The 25,305-nt window shown below is 38.7% G+C and overlaps 1 protein-coding gene across 1 annotated transcript in view; it reads right to left on the bottom strand.

Annotated features, from left to right (window-relative positions):
* PREX2 (phosphatidylinositol-3,4,5-trisphosphate dependent Rac exchange factor 2) overlaps positions 1–25,305 on the bottom strand; it is a 305,433-nt gene that overhangs the window by 36,011 nt on the left and 244,117 nt on the right. Inside the window, exons 36-37 of the mRNA XM_040261348.1 lie at positions 10,656–10,722; positions 10,229–10,419 (exon numbers count right to left, since the gene is read on the bottom strand). Of these exons, the coding sequence (XP_040117282.1) occupies positions 10,229–10,419; positions 10,656–10,722 (258 nt within the window). The remainder of the gene's footprint in view (positions 1–10,228; positions 10,420–10,655; positions 10,723–25,305) is intronic.

Here is a 25,305-nt window from a genome sequence, read left to right as displayed (position 1 = left end):
ATGACACCAACGCTTAAGGGGTGTCCAGTATATGATTTTGGAGAAGGCAATGGCACCCCACTCCAGTACTCTTGCCTAGAAAATCCCATGGATGGAGGAGCCTGGTAGGCTGCAGTCCATGGGGTCACCAAGAGTCGGACACCACTGAGCGACTTCACTTTCACTTTTCACTTTCATACATTGGAGAAGGAAATGGCAGCCCACTCCAGTGTTCTTGCCTGGAGAATCCCAGGGATGGGGGAGCCTGGTGGGCTGCCGTCTATGGGGTCGCACAGAGTCGGACACGACTGAAGTGACTTAGCAGCAGCAGCAGCAGTATATGATTTTCATCTGTTGCCCCCATCCTTTGACAGGATAATTGTTTTCTTTTTGACCTGTTTATGCAAGATACTAAGCAGAACTTGGCTTGAGTATTTTTCATTCCTTTCTCGTAGATCCTACAGTGCTTTATTCTGAGGCTCTTGGGTGTACAGGGGACTGGTGGTAGAGAATCAAGGAATCTTAATTCTTTTAACACACTCCTTGGTGATCTTTTCTCACCTTCCACAGTTGGCAGCTGAGTCTTCTGTTATTACACTTCTGTGTCTGTTCCTGGAATACCTCTTCTCTACTCCTAACACCTGAAGCATGTTCCCAGAAAACTCTTAGTACTGTTTTTCCATTACCCTTTGAGATTATATATATACTTGATTATTTATTGTTATTATACCCACTTGTACTCACATACAACTTTAGTCCTTGCTGAGTATGAATCCATCAAAGGACATCCCTATATAGGTACGGCTTCCCAGGTAGCACAGTGGTAAAGAATCTGCCTGCCAATGCAGGAGACTCAAGAGACACGGGTTTAATCCCTGAGCTGGGAAGATCGCCTGGAGGAGGAAATGGCAACCCATTCCAGTATTCTTGCCTGGACAATCCCATGGATAGAATGGGGCCCGGTGGACTACAGTCCATGGGGTCACAAACAGCTCAGACATGATTGAGTGCACACACACACAGGTACACCATGAACATCTAAAACTCAACATGTTACAGTTTAATGCAACATCGGTCTCCTCAATCCCCTCAATGACAAATGCATATCTTCCCCACCCCCACCACAGCAGCCTCCCTTCCCTCTGTCATTCCACACTGATGTTACCTGCAAATTGGCACTTGCCATGGGCACTTGCCATCTACCTCTACGAGGATTAAATCATGTGCTAATGTGACTTAGCAGCAGCAGCAGCAGCAATGCAGCTGCTGACTTTCAACATCCCTCGAAAGGAGTTCAGGGGGAAAGCAGAAATGAGACACTCTGCTTGGGAGGAAAAACTGGCAGCACGGGTCTTCAGATAGACGTTTTCAGAAGCTGATTTTATGAGCCCAATTCGTGTATCTCCTTATATCTAGAAAAGCACTGAAATCCTTCATGGTGATGGCTGTTCTTCATGACTAGCAGAACCTTCTGGAAAAATATGTGCTTGGTTGCAGGTATTCCTCCTTCACCAAAACCTTATATATACCAGCCTCCCCAGCAGCTTCTGTAGAGCAGTTTCTCAGAGCTATCTGAGGTACTGTCTCCCAGGCTGCAGTCCTCATTTTGCCCCAGATAAAACTTAATTTGCAACTCTCATGTTGAGCATTTTTTTAAGTCTACACTGGAATAGTCAGCATCTCTCCCCCCGGTTCTCTACTCCTCACCAGTTACCCAGTTCTGTGTACTGCCGTTCCATACTTTTCACATGTCTTTTCCCTTCTAACTCTGTGCCTAGGCCTTAGTTTTGGACCTCATCATGTGACTGAAGTCCTGTAAAATCCTGGCTGTCTCCCTGCCTCCCTCCTTGTCCCATTGTAGACCACAGTACTGCTCTTCATTTAAAAAATATTTTTCAAGTATCTAACCATGTTATTCTTTTGCTAAGAGTCCTTCACTGGCTTCTTAGAGCCTCTGGGAGGGAGTCCCCATCTCTTAACTCAGTAGGCAGGGCATTCCATGCTCCAATTCCTGTCTTTCTTGCTCCTTTTCTCTCCCAGGATGGCTTCTTCCTCATTTCACTGTCCAGAAATAGCAAACTCTTTACTGTGACCTTCAGCCCCTTCCTATGCTTTCACACCCCTCAGTATTATATTTTCATACCATTCCTTTACAGGGAAATGTCCTCCTCCATTCTGTCACCTGGTAAACACTATCCATGCTTTAAAACCTGTAACAGGTGTTACATTACATTCTTCCTGCTTAAAAGGATTGAAATCTCACTTCTCAGTATTCCTCCAGAGGATTAGATGACCTAGTGCCCACTTGAAATTAACATCATAGAGGCAGAAATTGCTGCTTCCTCCCATCAGCTGCCTTCACATCACCTGCTCTCCTGCGTCAGGTCACACAGAAAAAGAGGCAATTCTGAAAGTGCTGGCCAATGAAACATTTATATTGGTGAGACACCCATACTTCTTCCCTCCTCTGGAGGATGGAAAATTTGGCTTGTGACAGTTATTAGAGCACTCATAAAACCGCTAGCCATGACATCCTCAGGAATACATCTTAGAGAATGACTGGAACTTTGTTTTTTATATAATTTTGCAGGTTCAGGGAAAAAAATAGCTTCAGTTTCTTTCAAATAAAATCTGCAGAATCATGCCCTGTTTAACACTGTAATTTAAAGTTGATTCTACACTTGTCACTTTCAAATAGCTCAGTTTCAGAAATGTAAATACTTAAATTTTACTAGTTAAATAGAAAAATTGGGTTTGGCAAAATCTGATGAAATATCTATTTTCTCAAGATATGTTTAATGTACCTAGAATTTTCCAATTTTAATGATAGAAGGTAATAAGGTATAAGCTCTGACTTTATAAGTACTGACATTAAAGCTTGCCTAGCCAACAACACATGATTACTGGCAGTCTGAGCTAGAAACCACTGCAATAAGAAGTAACTCATAATTACTGTTTTATTCTTCTTTCACAGTAATCTAATGAAAGTGATGAACATTTTAAAATAGAATAATTTAATGTACTAATTTATTAAGATTTCTATCAACTGCAAAGAAAAATTCAGGAAAAAAAACCATATATCCAAATCTAGTCACCTCTTTGGGGGAAAGAACTTTAGTAAGAGATAATGGAAAAAGGTAAAAGAATAAAACTTCTATCGTGTTTGATAAAATTCTAAGAGAATAAAGTTACTTATCTGGTTGCTTAAATTAGCATAAACTGTGGAGTTTTATTTGCCTACTTTAAAACTTAGTATAATTTGAAGATCTGGGTTTACTTTTCTTTTTTCTCCCCTAGCTTTCAACAGAAGTATAATTAACAAATCTCATATAAATTTAAAGTATACAACTTGGTGATTTGATATACATATACACTGTGAGATATTCTTCACAATTAAGCTAATTAATGCATTGATCACCTCACATTGTTACTATAATCTTTGTTGTTGTTTTTTTTTTTCTTTCCTCTTTTGGTGGTAAAAGCACTTAAGATCCTAGCAAATGTCAAGAATATAATACAATATTAAGTATATTCACATTGTTATGTCAGATCTCCAGAATTCGTCATCTTGTATAGCTGAAACTTTGTACCCCTTGACCAATGTTCTGCTCCTTTAAGTTTGCCAGAGTAAGTAAGCTGTATACTTATAGCATAAGTAAGATATACTTTGTCTTTCTCCCAGAGCCCTATTATCATAGCATTTTATTTTTTCCCTTCTAAAGATTGGTACATAATTTTATATTTTCACTTTTTTTTGGTATAATTCATTAATGATTTTACTAGATATTAACAAATGGGAAAAGTTGCATTGGCCATAATCAAATTATAACTGTCAAAGAAAAATAATCTAAACTGCAGCCATATCTAATGACAATTTTAAATATCACTACTCACTGCTACTATCACTCATTGCTGCTACTATCCTTATACAAAATAAGTGCTTTATACTAACATATTTTAGATTCCTGACTATAAAAGCATAATTTTAGGACTTCTTATTGGGAATGTACAGGATCCTGGCATCATGAGTTACCAGTTTCTTCTGTTCTAGTTAGCCATCTTTCTGGAGATTAAAAATTCAAATATTTCCACTAATCTCATTACTAAAATTTCCAACGCATTTTTGGACAAAAAATAAGTGGATACAATTTAAAAACTACATTTGCTTATAGCAATCATTTACTTTTTCCCTCCCATACCTAGAATTTAACCTACATACAGAAATCCCCAGAGTAAATCTACTCCTTGTGTTTGATGCTTTTTGTTGCAGCTTCATCATCTTCTCTGTTAGGACTCTGATCACCTACGCCAGGTTACCTTGAGTGCTCCACTTTTTATAAGAGTCTGCATTCTTTACCCTGAGCCTATTTTTCAATTTGTCCTTTGATGTCATGGTGATGACAGAATAAAATACTGCTAAGAAAGAGTTCTTTAAAGTCAAACAAAAGTGATTTTTTAAATTGTTAATTGATAGTTCCCTTAGAAAAGAATTTTAAAAATTGTTTCTATGAATTAAGAATCACTACACTGTTTATTTTCATTTTAAATAACTGTTTCATTAACCAAACTAGTAATACACATTTCTCTTTAGCTGTTTTTAATTCCTGGATTTCATTTTTCTGAAAAATGCTGAGTCATATTTTGGGTTTTATTTTATGGTCACATGATGGGTTTTGTACATTTCTGCTGGAAGATGGATGACTGAGAATTCAACCGCCCTCTGCATACTAGCCAATGTGAAACTATGTCTCAGTTTCTAAATAACCAACTAAGAAATGCATCTTGGAAATATACCCCTTTTCAGTTAGAAACTTCATATATATAGTTTTTTTTAGCTCCTAAAGCTTTATATATGTTAAAATGAGTTTCCAGAATGTATAAAAGAAAAAGCAGTCCAACACTGGAATACATAAATGGCAGCCAGCGGGCTCATTATCATCATGCTTTTCAATAATGAGAACAGGCCTTGCCATAGGCTGTTTCCTCCTCATACCTGCGTGGGATTCAATATGGTGCTGCTGCTGCAGGTGCTGGTGAAACCCTGACACAGCGAGCCAGCCCTTCTGATGCTGCTGTTCACATCCCCCACGGGTGACTGAACGTCAAGTATGTTAGCTAACGGTGGGCCTTGTTTCCCGGAGGAGATTCATCTTCACAGCCAAGCTTGAAGATTAAAGGTAATTGACGGGTACAGATCTCCAAGGCTTTGGTGCTCAGACATCACAGGTGGGTCAGGTGTGAGGCCTGGGCTCAAATGACCCGTCTTCCTGAAGGATCATCCCAGAATTACTACACCACTGAAAATCTGTCATGAATAGATTAAAAGAAAGGAAAGGAAAGTGGAGTTGCTCAGTCGTGTCTGACTTTTTGTGACCCCATGGACTGCAGCCTTCCAGGCTCCTCTGTCGTCTACGGGATTTTCCAGGCAAGAGTACTGGAGTGGGGTGCCATTTTCTTCTCCAGGGGATCTTCCTGACTCAGGGATTGAATCTGCGTCTCCAGCATTGCAGGCGGATGCTTTACCCTCTAATCCCCCAGGGAAGCCCTAGATTAAAAGAGGACATGGACAAAAACCCCCTGGTACGAGTCCTCAGAGGGAAACATTGTGATTCCAGAGTCCCTGCCCTCACTAGAAATTTCCTTGACCTAACCTTTCAGGGAGCCTCTGGAAATGTCCACCTACTTATTGCCACTGGGGAAGGAAGCAGAAACAAACATTGTAGGAGGGACGTGGAATCTTTGTTTTTGGAGGTGGTAAGGCTCAGGCTTGGGTTTTATAATTTTTGCAATATGCTGATGTCAGTATAATGATTAAAGGAAAACAGTTGGCTATTAAGCAGTGATGGGGAGAAAGAAGCAAAACAAAATGAAATACCACAATGAACGGAAGGATTCAGCAGAAGGAAGTAATAGGGAAATTTAGAAACCCTCTGGCACGCTTTTGGAAGGGCTGCAGCAATCAACTGCATGGTACAAAAGAGAGCTTTAAAGCAGACGCACAGACAAAGAAAACAAACTATTGGTTACCAGCGGGGAGAGGGAAGCGGGGAGGGGCAACATAGCAATAGGGGAGTAAAGTGTTAGTCGCTCAGTCATGGTCCGTCTCTTTGCAACCCCATGGCCTGTAGCCCGCCAGGCTCCCCTGTCCATGGAATTTCTCAAGCAAGAAAACTTGAGTGGGTTGCCATTTCCTTTTCCAGAGGATCTTCCTGACCTAGGGATTGAACCTACATCTCCTGCACTGGCAGGTGGATTCTTTACCACTGAGCCACCAGGGACACCCTTATAAAACTATAGGTACTAATAAAACTGTGTATGTTGTTTGATAGAAAGTGTAAGAGATGAAAACGAAATGGAAACTTTGGAAAATTTCCATTTATCAAACTAGCTTTTAATATCACAGACACAGTTTAAAAGGCAAAAAAAGCCTGATCTTAATAAAAGACAATCTTCTTCTTTCAATATTCAGTAACAATGGAGGTATTTAACGCAAGTGAATGATTGAGGAGTGTAGGCAGGAAAGTTCATCAGTAGAATTGTAATACACACAAAGGACTGCTCTGGGAAAGAGAATTTAATAAAAACAAAGGTGGGCCAAATACTATGAACAGATTTTAATAATTCATCCTGAATTCTATTCCTTCTAATCTTGCATTACGGCTTCCCGGGTGGCTCAGTGGTAAAAAACCCACCTGCCAAGGAGGAGACTCAGTTTAACTTCTGGGTTGGGAAGATCCCCTGGAGAAGAAAATGAAAACCCACTCCAGTATTCTTGTCTGGGAAATCCCAAGGACAGTGGAGCCTGGCGGACCACAGTCGATGGGTTTGAAGAGAGTTGGACACAACTTAGTGACTAAACAACAACAAAAGCCAGCTTTCCTTCTCTGTAGTATGCCACCTGGCGTCTAATTCAGGTTGGCGTTAAAACATCTAGATATGAATGCTATAAAACTGCCCTTTCATTCTGAAAAATCACATTCTTCTCTTTAATATCAAATACAGGATTATAACTCAATAATTTAAAATATTTTAGTAAAATATTTCCTTTTTCTTGGTGAATAAAATCAGAAAAGGCAGGAAACTGATTATCTAATGTGGATGCCATATTGTTAACCACTTCCCATCTTAATTTTAAAAGTAAATGCTAAAAATAGTCTGTAATATTTATTCTAATTCATATTTTGAATTTCTCCCCTTTGTCAGAACCTCAAGGTAAACTTCTATGTTCAATAATTAGGGTAGGTATGGATCTATTTGGGTTCCTTCCTAGCTTTCTGAATTATAATTACTGAAGAAGTATTTTAGTAACAGTGTTATGCAAGATTTCTGATTCTAATATAAATCAGCACACATTTTATCACCATGAAAAATCTAAGCATAGCCTTATCTGAAAGATTAAAGATATTACTAAATGCCTATATTATTCTGCATAATAGAAAAATAAAACAGTACTATTTTCAAATAGTTTTAACCTTAATTTCAGCATCTGTGATGGGGCATTTTTGCCTACATCTCAGTAAGTCTCTCTGAAATGAATTAACTAAAGCTATATTTATTTTGAACTGCAGAAATGGAGAAAGCCAAAATACTTTGAAATTTCAACGTTACTTGTGATTCCAACACATCCATCAGTGAATACAGCAATTAAAAAATGGTTGTGGAACACCAATCTATTTCTCCTACTCATCCATCATCAAACTCTAAAACTGCTCATGGGAGATATGAGAGAGTAACTTGGACAATTTGGTCATGATTCTAGGATTAAAAAATTCTAGAGTTTAAAAAGCTCTGGCAGTTAGAAAAAAATTTTTTGGCCATACCACAAGGCTTGAACGATCTTAGTTCCCCAACCAGGGATGGAAAACCGGCCCCCTGCAATTGATGTGCAGAGTCCTAACCACTGAACCGCCTGGGAACTGCATTAAATGGCAAACTTAAAGGCATTAACTTTCAGTAAATTCATGTGGAGATAGGAGAATATACTTGTAGTCTGAAGCCTGCGATGTCCCTTGGTTGTCACAGTCCTCAGATAACTATGATCTTAACACCAGTGCAGAGTAAGAACATTAATCATGGTGATGACATACCGAGTGTCAAGGCCACAGTGGCCTCTATGTTCCTTGAACACATCATGCTGGCTCCCTCTCGGACTCCCACATTTGCACTCTGCTCCCTACAATCGAATGCACTTTCTCTGAGATATCTGCATGACTCACTCTTGCATTTCACACAGGTCTCTAACCCAACAGAACCTCCTCCTTGGAAGATGAAATCCCCTCATCCCATCTTGTTCCCTGTCACCTCTCTGACTTCTGTTCCTTTCTGTATTTATGTCACCTACCATGTTACCATTTATTTACTTTATCATCTGCTTCATTCCCACATGATTTACATTATATAACAGTAGGGAGGTTTTGGCCTTTTTTTTTTGGTTTTTCAATGCTTGATACCAGAAACTAGAACAGTGCTGGCACATAATTAGTGCTCAATGTATATTAACTGAGTGAATGGAAAGTAAATAAATCGATGAATGAATGAGAAGAGAATGATTGAACATGACTGATCAGAGAGAGCATTTCTCTGTTGAACTCATGTAGTTGCAGATGATATTTCACTTAAGCTCTTAGTAAGCTTGCAATGCTCCCCAGGTGGTTTAGTAGTAAAGAATCTGCCGGCAGATGCAGGAGAGGTGGGTTCGATCCCTGGGTTGGGAAGATCCCCAAGAGGAGGAAATGGCAACTCATTCCAGTAGTGTCCCCTGGAGAATCCCATGCACAGAGAAGCCTGGCAGGCTATAGTTCAAAGGGTTTTAAAGAGTCAGACACAACTGAGTGACTGAGCGTGAGCATAAGTAAGCTTGCAATGGAGCACAAAGTACTCAGCAATTAAAATAAAGGGGACAATTCTGTATATTGTGTCACTCACACAAGTGTAATTGCTCCTTTTAGAGAAACAAAGACTTGCCACACTTTATAAGCAAGGACATGCTGTGTAGGACTTGAAATCCATAATTCAGGCATATCAAGTCAAATGGAATTTCACAGATGAAAACCTACTGACTTGAATCAACTTTTTCTTTCTACCTCTTCAAAACCTCTACCCATCAAAACCCAGTTCAAACACTACCTTCTCCAGGGAAAGTTCCAACCATCTCCAAGATATATGTTGCTTCTGATTCTTATTTTTTAGCTGTAACTCTCCTAGGTCATTTATTTTTTTCTTGTAGTCTAAGTCATTTGTTATTTTCATTATATTTTTGTTATCTTATTTTGTCATGTTATTATCTACTATTATTTTATGTTGTTTGTTGTTCATGCCTCATGTCTCTAACATGAGCATCATCAGTTTATGATGTTACCCAGCCAAGAGCACCAACTGCAGTCCTTTCCATGGATGAAGTACCAAGCAAGTTTGAATAAACAACAACTACTATTCTCTCCAAATTTAACTGGCCTCATACTAGGAACAGACTATGACTGGTGACAGAAGACTCTCTGCCTACCAGATTACAATGAGGACTAAATCCTGTTCTACTGTTTTCACTTATATGGTTTCATTTCTCTGTGAAAATTGAGATGTGACAGAAGAGGAGTAAGTGATTATGAAGAAGGACCTGACTTGGGGTTCTCCACTCATATTTGCATCTGATACAGCTGTAGGAATTTATGTACCTACTGGCTTTCCCAAGCAGAGCACTGATGCGTAAGAGAAACCACCTGAATAGAACCCATCTAAAACTCCTCCTTACAGTTTCAGGAAGAGCATATCGTGTGGGCTTTTGGACTGTGATTTTGCCAGAAGTAGGAAGACAGTGGTAACCCCAAGAGAACATCTAACTCACAACAATTGAGTAACAAGGATCCAAACCACTGAAGAAAAGGTAAAAAACCTTTTTTCTAGAAAATATTCCAGTTACCAGCTCCTACCAAGCAAGTTCCTAGAGTACATAAAACAGATGCACAATTTTGTACCTAAAGGATAAATCTTAAGATATATAAAGAATGATAAGCTTCTAGGCCACAGTGATATAAATGTGGGATTGCATTCATTTTGTATGAATAAACAGTCCCTGAAAATAGAACTAAAGCCAGAAATTACTCTGCAAGAATTAACAAATCTCTGAAATCTTATTCCAAATATGTTTCCAGCTATAATTTCACAGAGCTAAATGTAATAAACAAGAAAATCCAAACATAACGACGTGCAGCGAAGATGCAGACAAAGATGCAGCAAGGTGGGGGTCACGTACCGATGCACACCGCTGTTGCACATGATGACGTGGCAGGCCCCCAGCCTACTGCACAACTCCGAGGACACTGACAGCAGCCCGACTCCGGAGGCGCTGCAAGCCGTGTTTGCACAGGCAGCCGTGCGCTTGGATCTGATAAATGAGGCCACCAGTCGATAAAGTTCATCCAAAACATTGAGAGGCCTCATGAGCTGCAGAAAAAAAAAACCAAAACGATAAAGTTCAACATGTTTAATAGAAAGAAATCTTTTTAGATGGGCTATAATTCACAGTCATTATAACCTATAGTCTAAAATATTTTATTATGGATGTAACAGAATTGGAGCTCACAAATTTTACACTGACACCGTGCTCAAGAACAACACCAACAAAATTAAATAAGAGGTAAATGGTAAAACATAGGGTCAATGCAATCGTCTATTTTTACCTTATCTACGTAGGCAGCTTTAGATGTAGAGTTTGGTGGTGAATTTGACTTGTCCAAGTAGAATGCCCTGTAAGAATCCAAAGAATAAATGATCATTTATTGTTAGAAAAATTAAAAAGCATGAAGACGTGCAAGTTTTACTGATTTCCTTTCAAAGACAAATGAATTAACTAAGTGCTGAATGCTAGCATGACTGGAACTCCAAAAAAAGAAAATTTTCCATTCAGAAAAAAACAATTAAAGCTACCATCACCTCCATTATTTATTGTATGCCTTAGAGAGATATTTAATTTGTATATACCTCAATTTCCTCTTTTGTAATTTGGAGATTTTAGTAGTTTATATTAATAATGCTTCATAAGGCAGCCAAAAAAATGAAGTGAGCTAATGCAAATAAAATACTTAGGAGGGCACACAGCACAGAATCAATGCTCATTGATGCAGTAATTAATATTATTATAAAAGTTGAAGAAAGATATTTTCTCATGACTGTTGAAAGATATGATCTGGTTTTCATTTATTATGCAAGTGACAGATTATGAAAATAATTCTCCAAACACTAATTTTAAACAGATTACTTAGCTGGATTCTTTCAGCCACTGTTATGTTCAGATGAGAAGTAAAACTCTCTTCAAAGTTATACTGGTTCTTTTTTGTCACCAGGATGCAATATGGTCACAACTATTTTAATACACTAAGTGGAAAACTCACTCTAGAAAAGTAATGCACAGCTGGCCACACTGAGCACGCTCCCTCCTTTCTAAAAGAGACAGTCCTTAAAAATAAAAAAAGTTGTCACGGTTTCAGCCAGTTAAGAGGAGGATCACGTAGATCTAATCCTGCTATAGTCACTTGAACTGATGTGGCAGAAATCCACAAATTTTCACTGGGACAAAATGCTTAAAGAAAAACCCCCACATATTTGCTGAAACAAGCCAATAGAAAAACAGAATAAAACATTTTATAGATTTAAAATGTATAAATGCCCACATCAAGTAAAACTTTATTCTGAAAGAATCTCACTTTTTCTAAATGCTATAGTGCTGTGCTTAGTCACTCAGTCCTATTCAATTCTTTGGGACCCCATGGACTGTAGCCCTCCAGGCTCCTCTATCCATGGGATTTCCCAGGCAAGAATACTGGAGTGGGTTGCCAGGCCCTCCTCCAGGGCATCTTCCCAACCCAGGAATCAAACCCAGGTCTCCTGCATTGCAGGTGGATTCTTTACCGTCTGAGCCACCAGGGAAGCCAAATGCTATAGAGCAAAATGAAAATAGATAAAGCATCTCATGATATAACCACACCCTTCAAAAGGCTTTTAGAAGATAATAGCTTATGACAAATTCAGAGCTAAATATATTTATTGATCCAGACTTGTGTGAGTAGTTAATATTTATTAATCCATAATTACAGAAAGTGACAAATTATTATAAAATATATCTATGGGGCTGATGACACTGAGAGAAGGTAACCATGAAATACAGCTTCTTCCTGACTCCTATGAAATTTACACAGCCAAGAAATATTTTAATTCAATCAATTATTTCTTAAAATAAAAATTTAGACTTGAGCCTGTAACTAATTTGGGGTACTCTCTGTTCAGAAAAATGGTTGTTTAGCCATGAATTTTACCATCCCTAAGGTTTACAGGTATTCATACAACATCAGTATTTTTCAGAACATGACAAATTTCCACATGAAATACATTTCTAATGCACTTCCCTTAATTACAAAAGTCTGGCAATACCCCTTAATCAAAATTTATGACAGAGTTAATGGTAAAACTGGATTAATGCCAAAACTGACTGTAGTTTAATATGCTTTTGAGGTTAGTAGGAATGAAGTCATGGCTCTTTGTCTCAATAAGCAAATCTTATTAAGACGGTTTTGAAAACACTCCTGCTACTTTACATAGGATGAACAGTAAGTTTCCCTTCATGCAGGTATGCATCAGGTTTCCTTGTTGCAACTTTGTAAATGAACCCTGCCTTAAAAAATAAATGTAGTATGATAATATTTTCTATTTAGTCCCTAGAGAATAAAATACCAAGGAAAGAGGTGATGTCATGTTACAATAAATGCAGAATAAATATATCCAAATTAAATAACTAAAATGAAATGAATCTTGGGAAAGTATCTCATACAATCTAATAGCAAGGACAAATACAGAGTTATCTAGAATGTAGTGCAGGAAATGATAGGTGGGTTAAAAACTTACAGAAAGAAACTGAAATACACACACATGAGGAAGAAGGAAGGCTCCATAAGAATATGGTATACGTGTTGGACTTGGATGGATGGATGGGATTCAGGACAGGCCAAAATGGAAAAACAGAATTTCAAGTAGAGGCAACACTATGAACAATAGAAGAGAAAGAGAAATGGATGGAGCCAACTTTGTCAGACAGCAAGTTCATGTAAGGCAGAGAGAGTGAGTATTGGGCAAGTGGGCTGGATTCATATTGTGAGGAAATGAAATACCAAACTAAGATATTATAATTAATTTGTTAAGCAGTGGAGAAGCACTCCACAGGGAAAACTTTGCTACCAGTGAAAAAGTAAGAATAAATGGAAAATCCTCCAATTAAAAAAATAATAAAATTGCTGAAGCTGAAGGTCCAATACTTTGGCTACCCGATGTGAAGGTCGACTCAATGGAAATGACCCTGATGCTGGGAAAGACTGAGGGCAGGAGGAGTGGAGGACCGAGCATGAGATGGTTAGATGGCATCACTGACTCGATGGACATGAGTCTGAGCAAACTGAGAGATGGTGAAGGACAGGGAAGCCTGGATTGCTGCAGTCCATGGGGTTGTAAAAAGTTGGACATGACTTAGCAACTGAACAACAGCAACAATAAAATTATTTTTAAAAAAAGAATAAATAGAAAGAAGTCCACGACACATCAGATATGACAATTTAGGGAAATTTGAGACCCTGGAAATGAAAAGACTAGTTTAGTATTTTTTTTTTTTCAGCATGTGGGATTTTAGCTCCCTGACCAGGGATCAGTCCCATGCCTCCCTGCACTGGAAGTGGGAGTCTTAACCACCGGACCACCAAGGAAGTCTGGGACACAGGGAATAGACATCTGCCGTGAAAACAAAATAAGTGCGGGGAACATCAAGATTAATTCAGACCCATGCAAGTTAATATACTAACAAGTTAGAAAAAGGATTTCTCAAATAAGTAACATATTAGGATCACAGCTCTATAGGGTCAAGCTGATGCTCCAGGAATGGTCAGGTTTTTACATAAAGAGAGACCATGCAAAAGTCTGATAGGAGAGACACAGAGGTTAAATCAATGACAAAAGTGACTGGTATTTGGCAATCTCTCTGGCCCTCTGTCTCCCTTTTTCTGGGCATGCTGGAAGATATCCAATTTCTAAGAGAGGTAATTAAGGCACAAGAGTCATTGGTGTTTTATAAGTAAGGAGGAACAACTACAGTATTCCACTCAGGTCTCTGCTAGATTCTTGTTTGTTCTTTACATCAGTGCTTATGAGATCATTTCTGTATTTATAATAATTTGTGGAAATTTCTCACTTGGCCAGACTCATATATAATTCTCCTAATATCATGTCCTATCTCTAAATATTCTAACCTCGATCATGTAGTTTTTGGATTTTAGCATTTACTCTGCATTTCAAAAAGGAATTATAACAGTGTGTGGTCAATTACAGATATTAGTCATAGACATGCCATTATTACAATGGTATAGCAGTGGACTATAGGTGTGACTGTTTCATAAGTACTATTGTTAAACTGCCTTTGACTATCATAGCACTTAAATTAAAGGGGGAAAATCCACAGAAAATTACATCAAAAGATACTGATCTCTTGTATAAATGAAAATCACCAGATAGGTTCAACCTGTGTCCACATATGGGCAAAGAATACATGCTAAATAAGTAGGTAGGAGAATGGTGATTTGCACCTTCATCTCACCCACTTTGAGTGACCATAAGCATTAGCTCTGACCTCTGAAACAGGTTTTACCTAAAGTTATATGAAGAGAAATCCTCAATAATAAGATAAACTTGGATTTGCTTGGATAAATTTGTGTCTTGGCTTGTCAAAAACAGAGCACCTAAAATTATAGTTTGCTGTCCCATAATCAAAGACAGTGCCTGATTCATAGCCTGTAATAATATTTGATGTAGTATTGAATTGAGTTTTATTTCATGAGCACTCTAAAACACAGTCGAACAACTAAAAATATGTGTGACCTGATAGAGAAAAGGAAATACATTAAATATCTTAATTTTAAAATAGATAAAATAATTATTATGCACTCTTGAAAAAGAATTTTTTGTAGGAAGGATTCTTTCTAAGTTTATAACTATTAGGCTACATTTCAATTAACACTGAAGCAAATACTTATAGGATTTAACAATCATCAGAACTTAAAAATAGAGAGGAAGCATATTTAATATTTCCTCCTCGATGAGAGAAAACGATGATTAAGAGACAAATATTCATAAGATCTCTTGCAAGACTCATAGGAGTGTTGTTTTACCTACAAATGACTAGCAGAAATGATACAGCAAATTCTTGTTAAGTGTTCTAAAGAAGAAAAGATGAAAATAAACATGATTAAGTACTATCATGTTTAGATGTTAAAAGCCTAACTTTCAGCTTCTATACTTACACACTGCTTCTGCTGCTAAGTCGCTTCAGTCATGTCTGACTCTGTGCGACCCCATAGACGGCAGCTCACCATGCTCCCCCGGCCCTAGGATTCTCCAGGCAAGAACACTGGAGTGGGTTGCCATTTCCTTCTCCAATGCATGAAGGTGAAAAGTGAAAGTGAAGTCGCTCAGTCATGTCCGACTCTTAGCGACCCCATGGACTGCAGCCTTCCAGGCTCCTCCGTCCATGGGATTTTCCAGGCAAGAGTACTGGAGTGGGGTGCCATTGCCTTCTCCGTACGTATACACTAGACCCTATAAAAAGTGGTGGTTTTGTTTAATTGGGCTTCCCTGGTGGCTCAGACGGTAAAGAATTCACCTGTAATGCGGGAGACCCAGGTTCGATCACTGGATTGGGAAGACGCCCTGGAGGAGGGCATGGCAACTCATTCCAGTGTTCTTGCCTGGAGGATCCCCATGGACAGAGGAGCCTGGTGGGCTACAGTCCATGGGGTTGCAAAGAGTCGGACACAACTGAGCAACTAAGCACACAAACACAAGGTCTTTAGTGTACAACATCTGACACATAGCAAATTACCCAATGTTATTAATAGCTATCATTATCATTTTTATTCATTACTTAACATTTTAAAATTTTTTAATAAAAATTGTACATATTTAAGGTAAATACTGTGGTGATCTCATGTAAATATACACAGTGAAATGAGTAACAGAGTCAAGCTAATTAATATATAATATATTTAATAACCTCACCTAGTTAACATTTTTTGTGTATGTAAAATCTCCCAGCTTCCAATCTAAGCATAATTTCAGGGTTCAATACAGTATTATTAAGTATAGACAACATGCCTGTACATAAGCTCTCTAGATGCATTCATCCTCCATAACCACAAATTTGTACCCTCTTACCAACGTCGTCCTATTTTCCCTACCTCCCTATTCTTTTCTGCTTCTATGCGTTCAACATCTTCATTTTCCGCCCCCAGATTCCACATAGAAGTGAGACCACACAGTATCCTTCTCTGGCTTATTTCAGTGAGTGCAATGGCCTCCAGGTTTATCCCACTCTGTCCTGTCTGCAAGGTTTCTGCTAAGAAATCTGCTGACAGCCTCGTGGAGGGTTTGTTCTCTAGTACTGTACATGAGCAATTTTTTTTTTCTGTGCATTTTTAAAAATTCTGCCTTTGATTTTATTCAATTTTATTATAATGTGTCTTGCAGAAGAACTTTCAGGGTTGAAACTCTTTGGAGACCTATAAACTCAGGAACTTGGATGTCCAAATTTCCACCTAGATTTGGGAATTTCTTAGATATTATTTCTTTAAAAATGTGTTTGTCCCTTTCTCCCTCTCCTCTCTTTCTGGGACTCCAGTAATGAGTCGGTTGTTTCTCTTGATGGTATTCCATAATTCACATAAGCTTTTTTTAGTTTTTATTTTTCTTTTTGTTCCTCTGACTGGATAATTTAAAACACTCTGTCTTCAAGTTCACTGATTTTTTTTTTTTCTTTTGCTTGGTTGAATCTGTTGTTGAAGTTCTCTATTAAATTTGGCAATTCAATCAACATAGTCCTCAACTCAAGAATTTCTGTTTGAGTTTTTTAAGTGGTTTCTATTGCTTTGCTGGACATCTCATTTTCTTCATTCACTATTTTCCTAATTTGGTTGACTGTGTTTTCTTACATTTCACTATACTACTTTGAGGATTGTTCTAAATTCTTTGTCAGGATGTTTACAGATCTCCATTTTTTTAGTCAGTTATTGAAGCTTTTTTTTTTTTACTTTTTTCCCTTTGGTGATGACATGTTTCCTAGATTATTCACGATCCTTTGGTCTTATGTTGGCATCTGTGCATTTGAAGTAAAAGGCAACTCTTCCTATCTTCACTCACTGGCTTCAGTTGGGAAACCATTTCACTAGTCAGTCCACACCAAAATTCTGCAAGGGCCATCTTCAGCCATGCAGGTCTGGTGCCTGATCAACAAGTGGACCACAGGGACCAGCCTGGTACCTGGGTCTGCAAGAGCCCACCTGAAGCTCTCACTATTTCTGAATTCTGCTAATGAAAATACATTAAGAAACTGAAGATCCCCCAGGACTCTTTTTCTTGGTAATTTCATTCCTCAGATGAACAGACTACAGGTTAAGTTTTAAAGAACTCTTTGAAACTAAACATGATCTACATCATGTTACCTCTGTAAGCCCAGCACTTAGAATATTGCCTTAGCCAAAGCAGCTGCTCAATAAGTATTTGTTAAGTGATTCACTAAGTACATACTTAAGGAAAAGTGAAAATTAGCATGGATAGACAAGAAATCATCTCATCAACTACTGAGTCCTTTCTTCAAAGAACTGTAAATTTGAGCAAGTGCATTCCAATGAAAAAGTAAATACGTCCTCTTTGATTCCATGTGTCTTTTAGACATTGTCCAATAACATCCTTCCTCTTCCAGTCAAAATTTTCTGCCAAGAAGCCTAACCTGGTAATCCTCCTTCCAAACCTCTGAACGACTCCCCTCAGCTGACTCCATCCACCTCACTACTCACACCATTCTCCCTAGTAATGCCAGTGAATTTATTTGTACTGACCAAAGTTGATGGTTTAATATAATTAAATAAATTAGAGAAATCAAATGGGTAGAAGTATCCTTAATTTATGAATGGCAATACAATTTTATTGAATTTTGTTAAGAAATTGCTTTAAAATCTTCCCTCCCTGTCAACATAGCTCCATGAGACTGGTTTTCTTCTATGAGATGCCTTGTACTCATGCCCAGTTGCTCAGTCATGTCCAGCTCTCTGTGACCCCACAAACTGTAGCCCGCCAGGCTCCTCGGTTCATGGGATTGTTCAGGCAACAAGTGGGTTGCCATTTTCTCTACCAGGGGATCCTTCCAACCTAAGGATCAAATCTTCATTGAATGCATTGGTAGGTGGATTCTTTACCACTGAGCTACCAGGGAAGCCCGTTGGAAGGGTTTTGAGTTATTAAAACAAGCATAGAAAGATTTTAAAGATGCATTTTCTCCTATAAGCTATGCTATCACCCCAACCTAGATTAGTTACCAAAGAAGAAACCATTTATCTCCCACATCAAATACTTTAAATATTGGTATATGCAATGTTTGTTCAATTCTTTAGATGTTGAATGTGGGAAATCACTACTTCACTCATAACTTTAATTACGATTGCAGAATAACAAAAATGACCTTTATTAACTGCCCCTAAAATCTGGTGGCATTCAAGGTGTAGTAGAGCAGAGCTGCATGTGACACCTTCCATTTAGCTTTTAATCACAAACTGTATAAAAAGCTACCACTTCTAATACTGTCTTTGGAGGCACCTGGAAGCCTCCTTCTACTTTGTAGCACAGTAGGGCAGTCATCATTTCTGTCTTGGGACTAAATTCAGGCCTGGACACAAAACTGGGGCTGTGCATCCTTCTAGATAGTTTTCCACCATTATCTCTATCTTTAATAGTTTTTCTGGTGTGAAATCAAAGACAGTATCTAGGTTATTCTCAGAAGTATCTCTGTGCACAAATAGTGAAAGTGAAAGTCGCTCAGTCATGTCCGACTCTTTGCCACCCCATGGACTGTACAGTCCATGGAATTCTCCAGGCCAGAATACTGGAGTGGGTAGCCTTTCCCTTCTCCAGGGGATCTTCCCAACCCAGGGATCTAACACAGGTCTCCCAAATTGTAGGAGGATTCTTTACCAGCTGAGCCACAAGGAAAGCCCAAGAATACTGGAGATAAAGCCTGCCCAATTCCATCCTGCAGAACTATTTTATGAAGATTGCCTCTGTCTTCCCCACGAGGCAGTGAGGTCACCTGCTCCAACACTGAGTCCCTGGGGAAGCCCTTGATTATAACTGTATTCTTCAAGTAAGTTGTTCTGTAGGAAACTCACAAAACCCATCTTCCATGAAACTCACCTGCAGATACAATGCCCTGTGAGGAGCTATTCCTTGAAAGTGAAGTGAAAGTGAGAGTCACTCAGTTGCGTCTGACTCGTTGCAACCCCATGGACTATATAGTCCATGGAATTCTCCAGGCCAGAATATAGGAGTGGGTAAGCCATTCCCTTCTCCAGGGTATCTTCCCAACCCAGGGATTGAACCCAGGTCTCCCACATTGCAGGCAGATTCTTTAGCAGCTGAGTTACAAGGGAAGCCCAAGAATACTGGAGTGGGTAGCCTGTCCCTTCTCCAGCGGATCTTCCCGAACCGGGAATCAAACTGGAGTCTCCAGTATTGCAGGTGGATTCTTCACCAACTGAGCTATCAGGGGAGCCTCAGCTACTCCTTACACTAGGCAAATCCTGAGGACGATGTAAATCTCCTCTCAACCTCATACTCATGTCAGCTTAGGAAGCATTGCTAGCTCCACTGGACGAAAAGGAGATCGAGTCAGATATACTGAGAACTTGTCCCAAGTCATACAGCCAATCAGTGCAAGACTGGGGACTGGAATCCAAGTTTGACCAACTTTCCCTCCTCCAGTATATTACTACAGCAGGCAACTCCAGATCATTCACCTTCTGTTTTTTCTCATTATATCACTGTAGAAAGTCTCAGTTCAGTTCAGTTGCTCAGTCATGACCGACACTTTGCGACCCCATGGACAGCAGCACGCCAGGCCTCCCTGTCCATCACCAACTCCCAGAGTTTACTCAAACTCATGTCCATTGAGTCGGTGATGCCATCCAACCATCTCATCCTCTGTCGCCCCCTTCTCCTCCTGCGCTCAATCTTTCCCAGCATTAAGGTCTTTTCAAATGAGTCAGTTCTTCACATCAGGTGGCCAAAGTATTGGGGTTTCAGCTTCAACATCAGTCCTCCCAATGAACACTCAGGACTGATCTCCTTAAGGATGGACTGGTTGGATCTCCTTGCAGTCCAAGGGACTCTCAAGAGTCTTCTCCAACACCACAGTTCAAAAGCATCAGTTCTTCGGTGCTCTGCTTTCTTTATTGTCCAACTCTCACATCCATACATGACCACTGGAAATATAATAGCCTTGACTAGATGGACCTTTGTTGGCAAAGTAATGTCTCTGTTTTTTAATATGCTGTCTAGGTTGGCCATAACTTTCCTTCCAAGGAGTAAGTGCCTTTTAATTTCATGGCTGCAGTCACCATCTGCAGTGATTTTGGAGCCCCCCAAAATAAAATCTCTCACTGTTTCCACTGTTTTCTCTTTTATTTGCCATGAAGTGATGGGACCAGATGCCATGATCTTAGTTTTCCAAATGTTGAGCTTTAAGCCAACTTTTTCACTCTCCTCTTTCCCTTTCATCAAGAGGCTCTTTAATTCTTCTTCACTTTCTGCCATAAGGGTGATGTCATCTGCATATCTGAGGTTATTGATATTTCTCCCGGCAATTTTGACTCCAGCTTGTGCTTCCTCCAGCCCAGCATTTCTCATGATGTACTCTGCATATAAGTTAAATAAGCAGGGTGACGATATATAGCCCTGATGGACTCCTTTTCCTATTTGGAACCAGTTCGTTCCAGGTCCAGTTCTAATTGTTGCTTCCTGACCTGCATACAGGTTTCTCAAGAGGCAGGTCAGGTGGTCTGGTATTCCCATCTCTTTCTGAAAAAAAATTTTCCCATGAACTAAATGTCACTTGGTCTATTAAGCTTATTACTATTTTTTCTTACTTAGCTCATAAGAAATGCAATGAGCATCATATTAGATCTATTAAAGATGCTTCTCCTTCAGACTAGGAAGATATTTGTTCATCTATGAGCTCTCATTGTGTTTTCTGAGTATATTTGGTGTATATCAGACTTCACTGATTTCTCAAGTACCAAGATGAAGTTCAAAGTTTATATCAACAGAAGCACCTCTAAGAAACTTTTAATTTATTACATAATATGCTATGAATGGAACAGAACTATAGGTTTTAAATTCTGCATAATGAACATGTCTTAATATTGAACAGACTTGAAAGAAGTTCAGTTTTGTTCTTTAAATATTTTGTATTTAATTCTAGTATCATTATCATTATATAATTATATCTAAAATTAAACTGTTAGATCTAATTAATGTTATATTATTATATTTACTATGATAGTATATATTAGACAATTATTATATAATATCTAATAGAATATAAAATTATATTATTATATCTAATAATTCAATACTTTATTTTGGAATTTGATGCAAAGATCATGACATAATGCATGCTGATGATATTTAAAATGTATGCAGATGAATTCCCCTTTCTTCACAGTGTGTATGAGGTGCATTCATTATGAAGACAAAAACACGTTAGTGAGTTTTATTCACAGTCAGAAATCATCCAGAGATCATTTCTTTCATGTACAAGTAACAATAAGACTCCAACTATTTCAGCTCCTTTTGCCTTTGTCTTCTGCTCTGGTCTTTGTCATAGCTTCTTTTCTCCTTCTACAATTACGAAGCTACCCATTTTCAGAGAAAACAAAACAAACCCAAATGCTTCCTTGCCCTTCAAAATTCCCAGTTTTTCAAGAAGATTTTCCATATTTGTGTTGTCCTTAACTCTTTCATTGTTAGTGATTAAAGTTGCATTAAAGCACTTCCCCAAACCAAACACATTAATACTGGGATCATTCCCTACTTCAGAGAAGCAGTGGAGTGCTGTGATTAAGCGCATGCTGTGGGGCTGGAAATACCTAGCTTGAGTCCTGGCTGCAACACTGCCAGCTGCCTGGATTTGAGCGATTCACTGGGAATTTTCATGCATTATTTTGGCTTTAACTATGCACTTTGGCCACCTCATGCAAAGAGTTGACTCAATGACTGATTGGCTCATCAGTTAAGACTCTGATGCTGGGAGGGATTGGGGGCAGGAGGAAAAGGGGACGACAGAGGATGAGATAGCTGGATGGCATCACCAACTGGATAGACGTGAGTATGAGTGAACTCTGGAAGTTGGTGATGGACAGGGAGGCCTGGCGTGCTGCAATACATGGGGTCACAAAGAGTCGGACATGACTGAGCGACTGAACCGAACTGAACTGATGTACGACCTCTATGCTTTCTCTCTGTATCAGAGAACAATGCAGGCACCCAATCCAGCATGTCTCTGTCTCCCTCTCAACAAACCATGTTTCTGGTGGAAAAGATTTTTTTCCCTCCATTTCTCAAATATTTCTAAAATCTATACCTCCCTATCCATCTCCATTTTTATCATCTACGTAGAGTTCTTATTTCCACTTGTCTGAACTATTTTAATAGATTCTTAATCAGTCTTTCCACCTCTAGTCTCATTCTCACCCCTTCTTTGTCCTCACTAGTACCCCCAGGCTGCTCAGTTATGTTCTGTATCATGGTTTGGTTGCCCCAAATTTTGGACATTAATAGATACATAAGCATTCATTAATTATCCATTAATAAGTACCTTATTAGCAATGGGTTAACCAAAAAGAGAAAGACAAGGTGAAAAGAAGAAACAGATATGTGTAAAAAGAATTTAAAATTTAATTGAAAAATGTCAAAACAGAAGCTTATAAAGGGAAAAGACTAACCTTAGGAAGGTGAGAAGACCTCTCAGGAAGGACAGATTGTGAAATATTTCAAGGGATTCCCAGGTGGCACTAGTGGTAGAGAACCCGCCTGCCAATGCAGGACAGTAAGAGATGTGGGTTCAGTCTCTGGTTCGGGAAGATCCCCTGGAGGAGGGCATGGCAACCTACTCCAGCATTCTTGCCTGGAGAATCCCACGGACAACGGAGCCTGGTGGGCTACAATCTATGGGGTTGCAAAGAGTCGGACACAACTGAAGCAACTTATCATGCAAGAAAGATGGGAAGAAACTGGCAAAAGCAACTGAAATTAGAGTCCTTCTGACTGAAATTACCAGAAGCCAAGCAAAGACGTATTTGATTTTCTTCCTGAATGACTGAGAGAACTTCACACACTTGAGTCTATATAAGATGGAACTTTGTCCTCAGTTGAAGTTGGGTGGTCTATGTAACTAGACAGCCAATTTACAAACAGAATACCCTGACTCTTCACATGAATTATGACTTTCAATACATCCATATTAATTTTTCTGAGTTACAATTATGTCTTTTTTATCAAAAGCTCTGGGTCTAAGCCAAATTTCCTGACTGGTAAAGGGATAAGGTGATTTTCTTATCCCTTCTTTTGAAAGACGGGATATGATTCTTTTGAAAGAATCATTTAGAATGATTAACTCCCCTTCCATGGTCCATCCACCAAAGCAAAGAACTCTGAAATGTCAGCAAAAAGGAACTGAACAAAAGCAATAGGAAGAAAATTCACTGAGAGAGCTTGACTAGGCTGCTTTGAATGTATTTTTTAAAGACTGATTGTCCTTGTGCTCTGGTAGAAAAGTCAGCAGAGTTAAAAATAAGAATCAATCTTGCTTCCACAAGCAGGGACAATTTTTCCTCACAAAGTATATTTCCCTAACTGATTCTTCAGGGTGTGTTTATTTTTTCTTGGACACTTCCAGCTCTTTTTTATTCCAAAGGAAATTCTGAACACAAGGTACTTTGATCTTCCCTTTGCTTTGGTGGAAACAATAGCTTTTCTTAGCTTGCAGAGAGGTAATTTTCTTCAAATGTTGCTTTTTGAAGATGATTTTATCTGCTGCTCTTTGTCAGCCAGAACATCTATTCATCCTGGATAAACTATCACAAAGAAGGACTTATCACAAAAATGTGAAAATTCATAGTCAAATCATTCTAATCCCCTTTGTTACCTTCACCGAAAAATTGAATTAAAATTCCTTTCATGTAATAATAAAATAAAATTAGACATATTACAGTTTCCCAAGGGTAAATGAATTAGTCTTAATTCACATAGAAATAAGTATAGGCCAGATAATTAAATGAGATTATATGCATAAATATATTGGCAGCTCTATCATATTTTCAGAAAGTAACAGTGGCAAAGTTTAATAGAATTATAGCATTTTTCAAATAAAGAAGAGGTATGTTGCTCTCAAAAGTGCCACTATAATTTCAACTTTGTCTGATCTTGTCTCATGTGAAATTTATGAACCTTGGCTACACTGATGAATTTTCTTTAGAGAAGTCTCCAACAGAGTCAGCATCTGTACCCTTCAAATGGCCCAGAATTTTCTAAATATAAAATGAAGTAGGCTGGTCCTGGAATAAATTCAATAAAATGATAATATCCCACCCAAAGACCAATACATTGCAATTTACTGGATTTCCAATTCAAGTATTTTTACAGTACTTGTGCATGCATGCTAATTTGCTTCAGGTGTGTCTGACTCTTTGTGACCCTATGGACTGCAGCCCACCAGGCTCCTCTGTCCATGGGATTCTCCTGGCAAGAATATTGGAGTGGGTTGCCATGCCCTCCTCCAGGGGATCTGCCAGACTCTGGGATTGAATGGTATCTCTTATATCTCCTGCACTGGAAGGTGGGTTCTTTACCACTAGCTCCACCTGGAAAGCCCCTTTACAGTACTTGTTATGTACCAAACACAGTGGTGAACTAACATGGTTACCCTCATGTATACACCAGCACATAAATAACCTGCAGTTAAAAGAAAAGAAAAGAAAACACAGAGACTCTCAAAGAGTTTCAAAGAAGACACCAAGCAATTCCAGCTGAGGCAATCCCTGAAAGCTTCCTGCAGGAACACAGATTTGAGATGGGATGGGTCGTAATTACAGTAATTCCCCTACATAGAACATCCTCCATTCCAAAAGCTCGTTTGTAAGTTCAATTTGTTGATATGTTCAACAAAGTTAGCCTAGGTACCCAATTAACATAATTGGCTATATAATACTGTACTGTAATTGGTTTATAATATGTTTCCCACAAACAATACATAAAAAACAAAAACAAAAAATAAAGAAAATATTTTTAATCTTCAGTACAGTACCTTGAAAAGTACAGTAGTACCAACTACCGTAGTGCTGCTTTTACACTTGCTTCCAGACATCTTGGGCTTGCAACAAAGCTACTGTACTACAGTACTGCACAGTAAGTGCACAG

The sequence above is a fragment of the Oryx dammah genome, unplaced genomic scaffold (genome assembly GCF_014754425.2).
Source record: "Oryx dammah isolate SB20612 unplaced genomic scaffold, SCBI_Odam_1.1 HiC_scaffold_19, whole genome shotgun sequence".
In the NCBI taxonomy this organism is placed as follows: domain Eukaryota; kingdom Metazoa; phylum Chordata; class Mammalia; order Artiodactyla; family Bovidae; genus Oryx; species Oryx dammah.
Note: the sequence above shows the minus strand (reverse complement) of the source record. Positions and strands in the feature narration are given on the sequence as shown.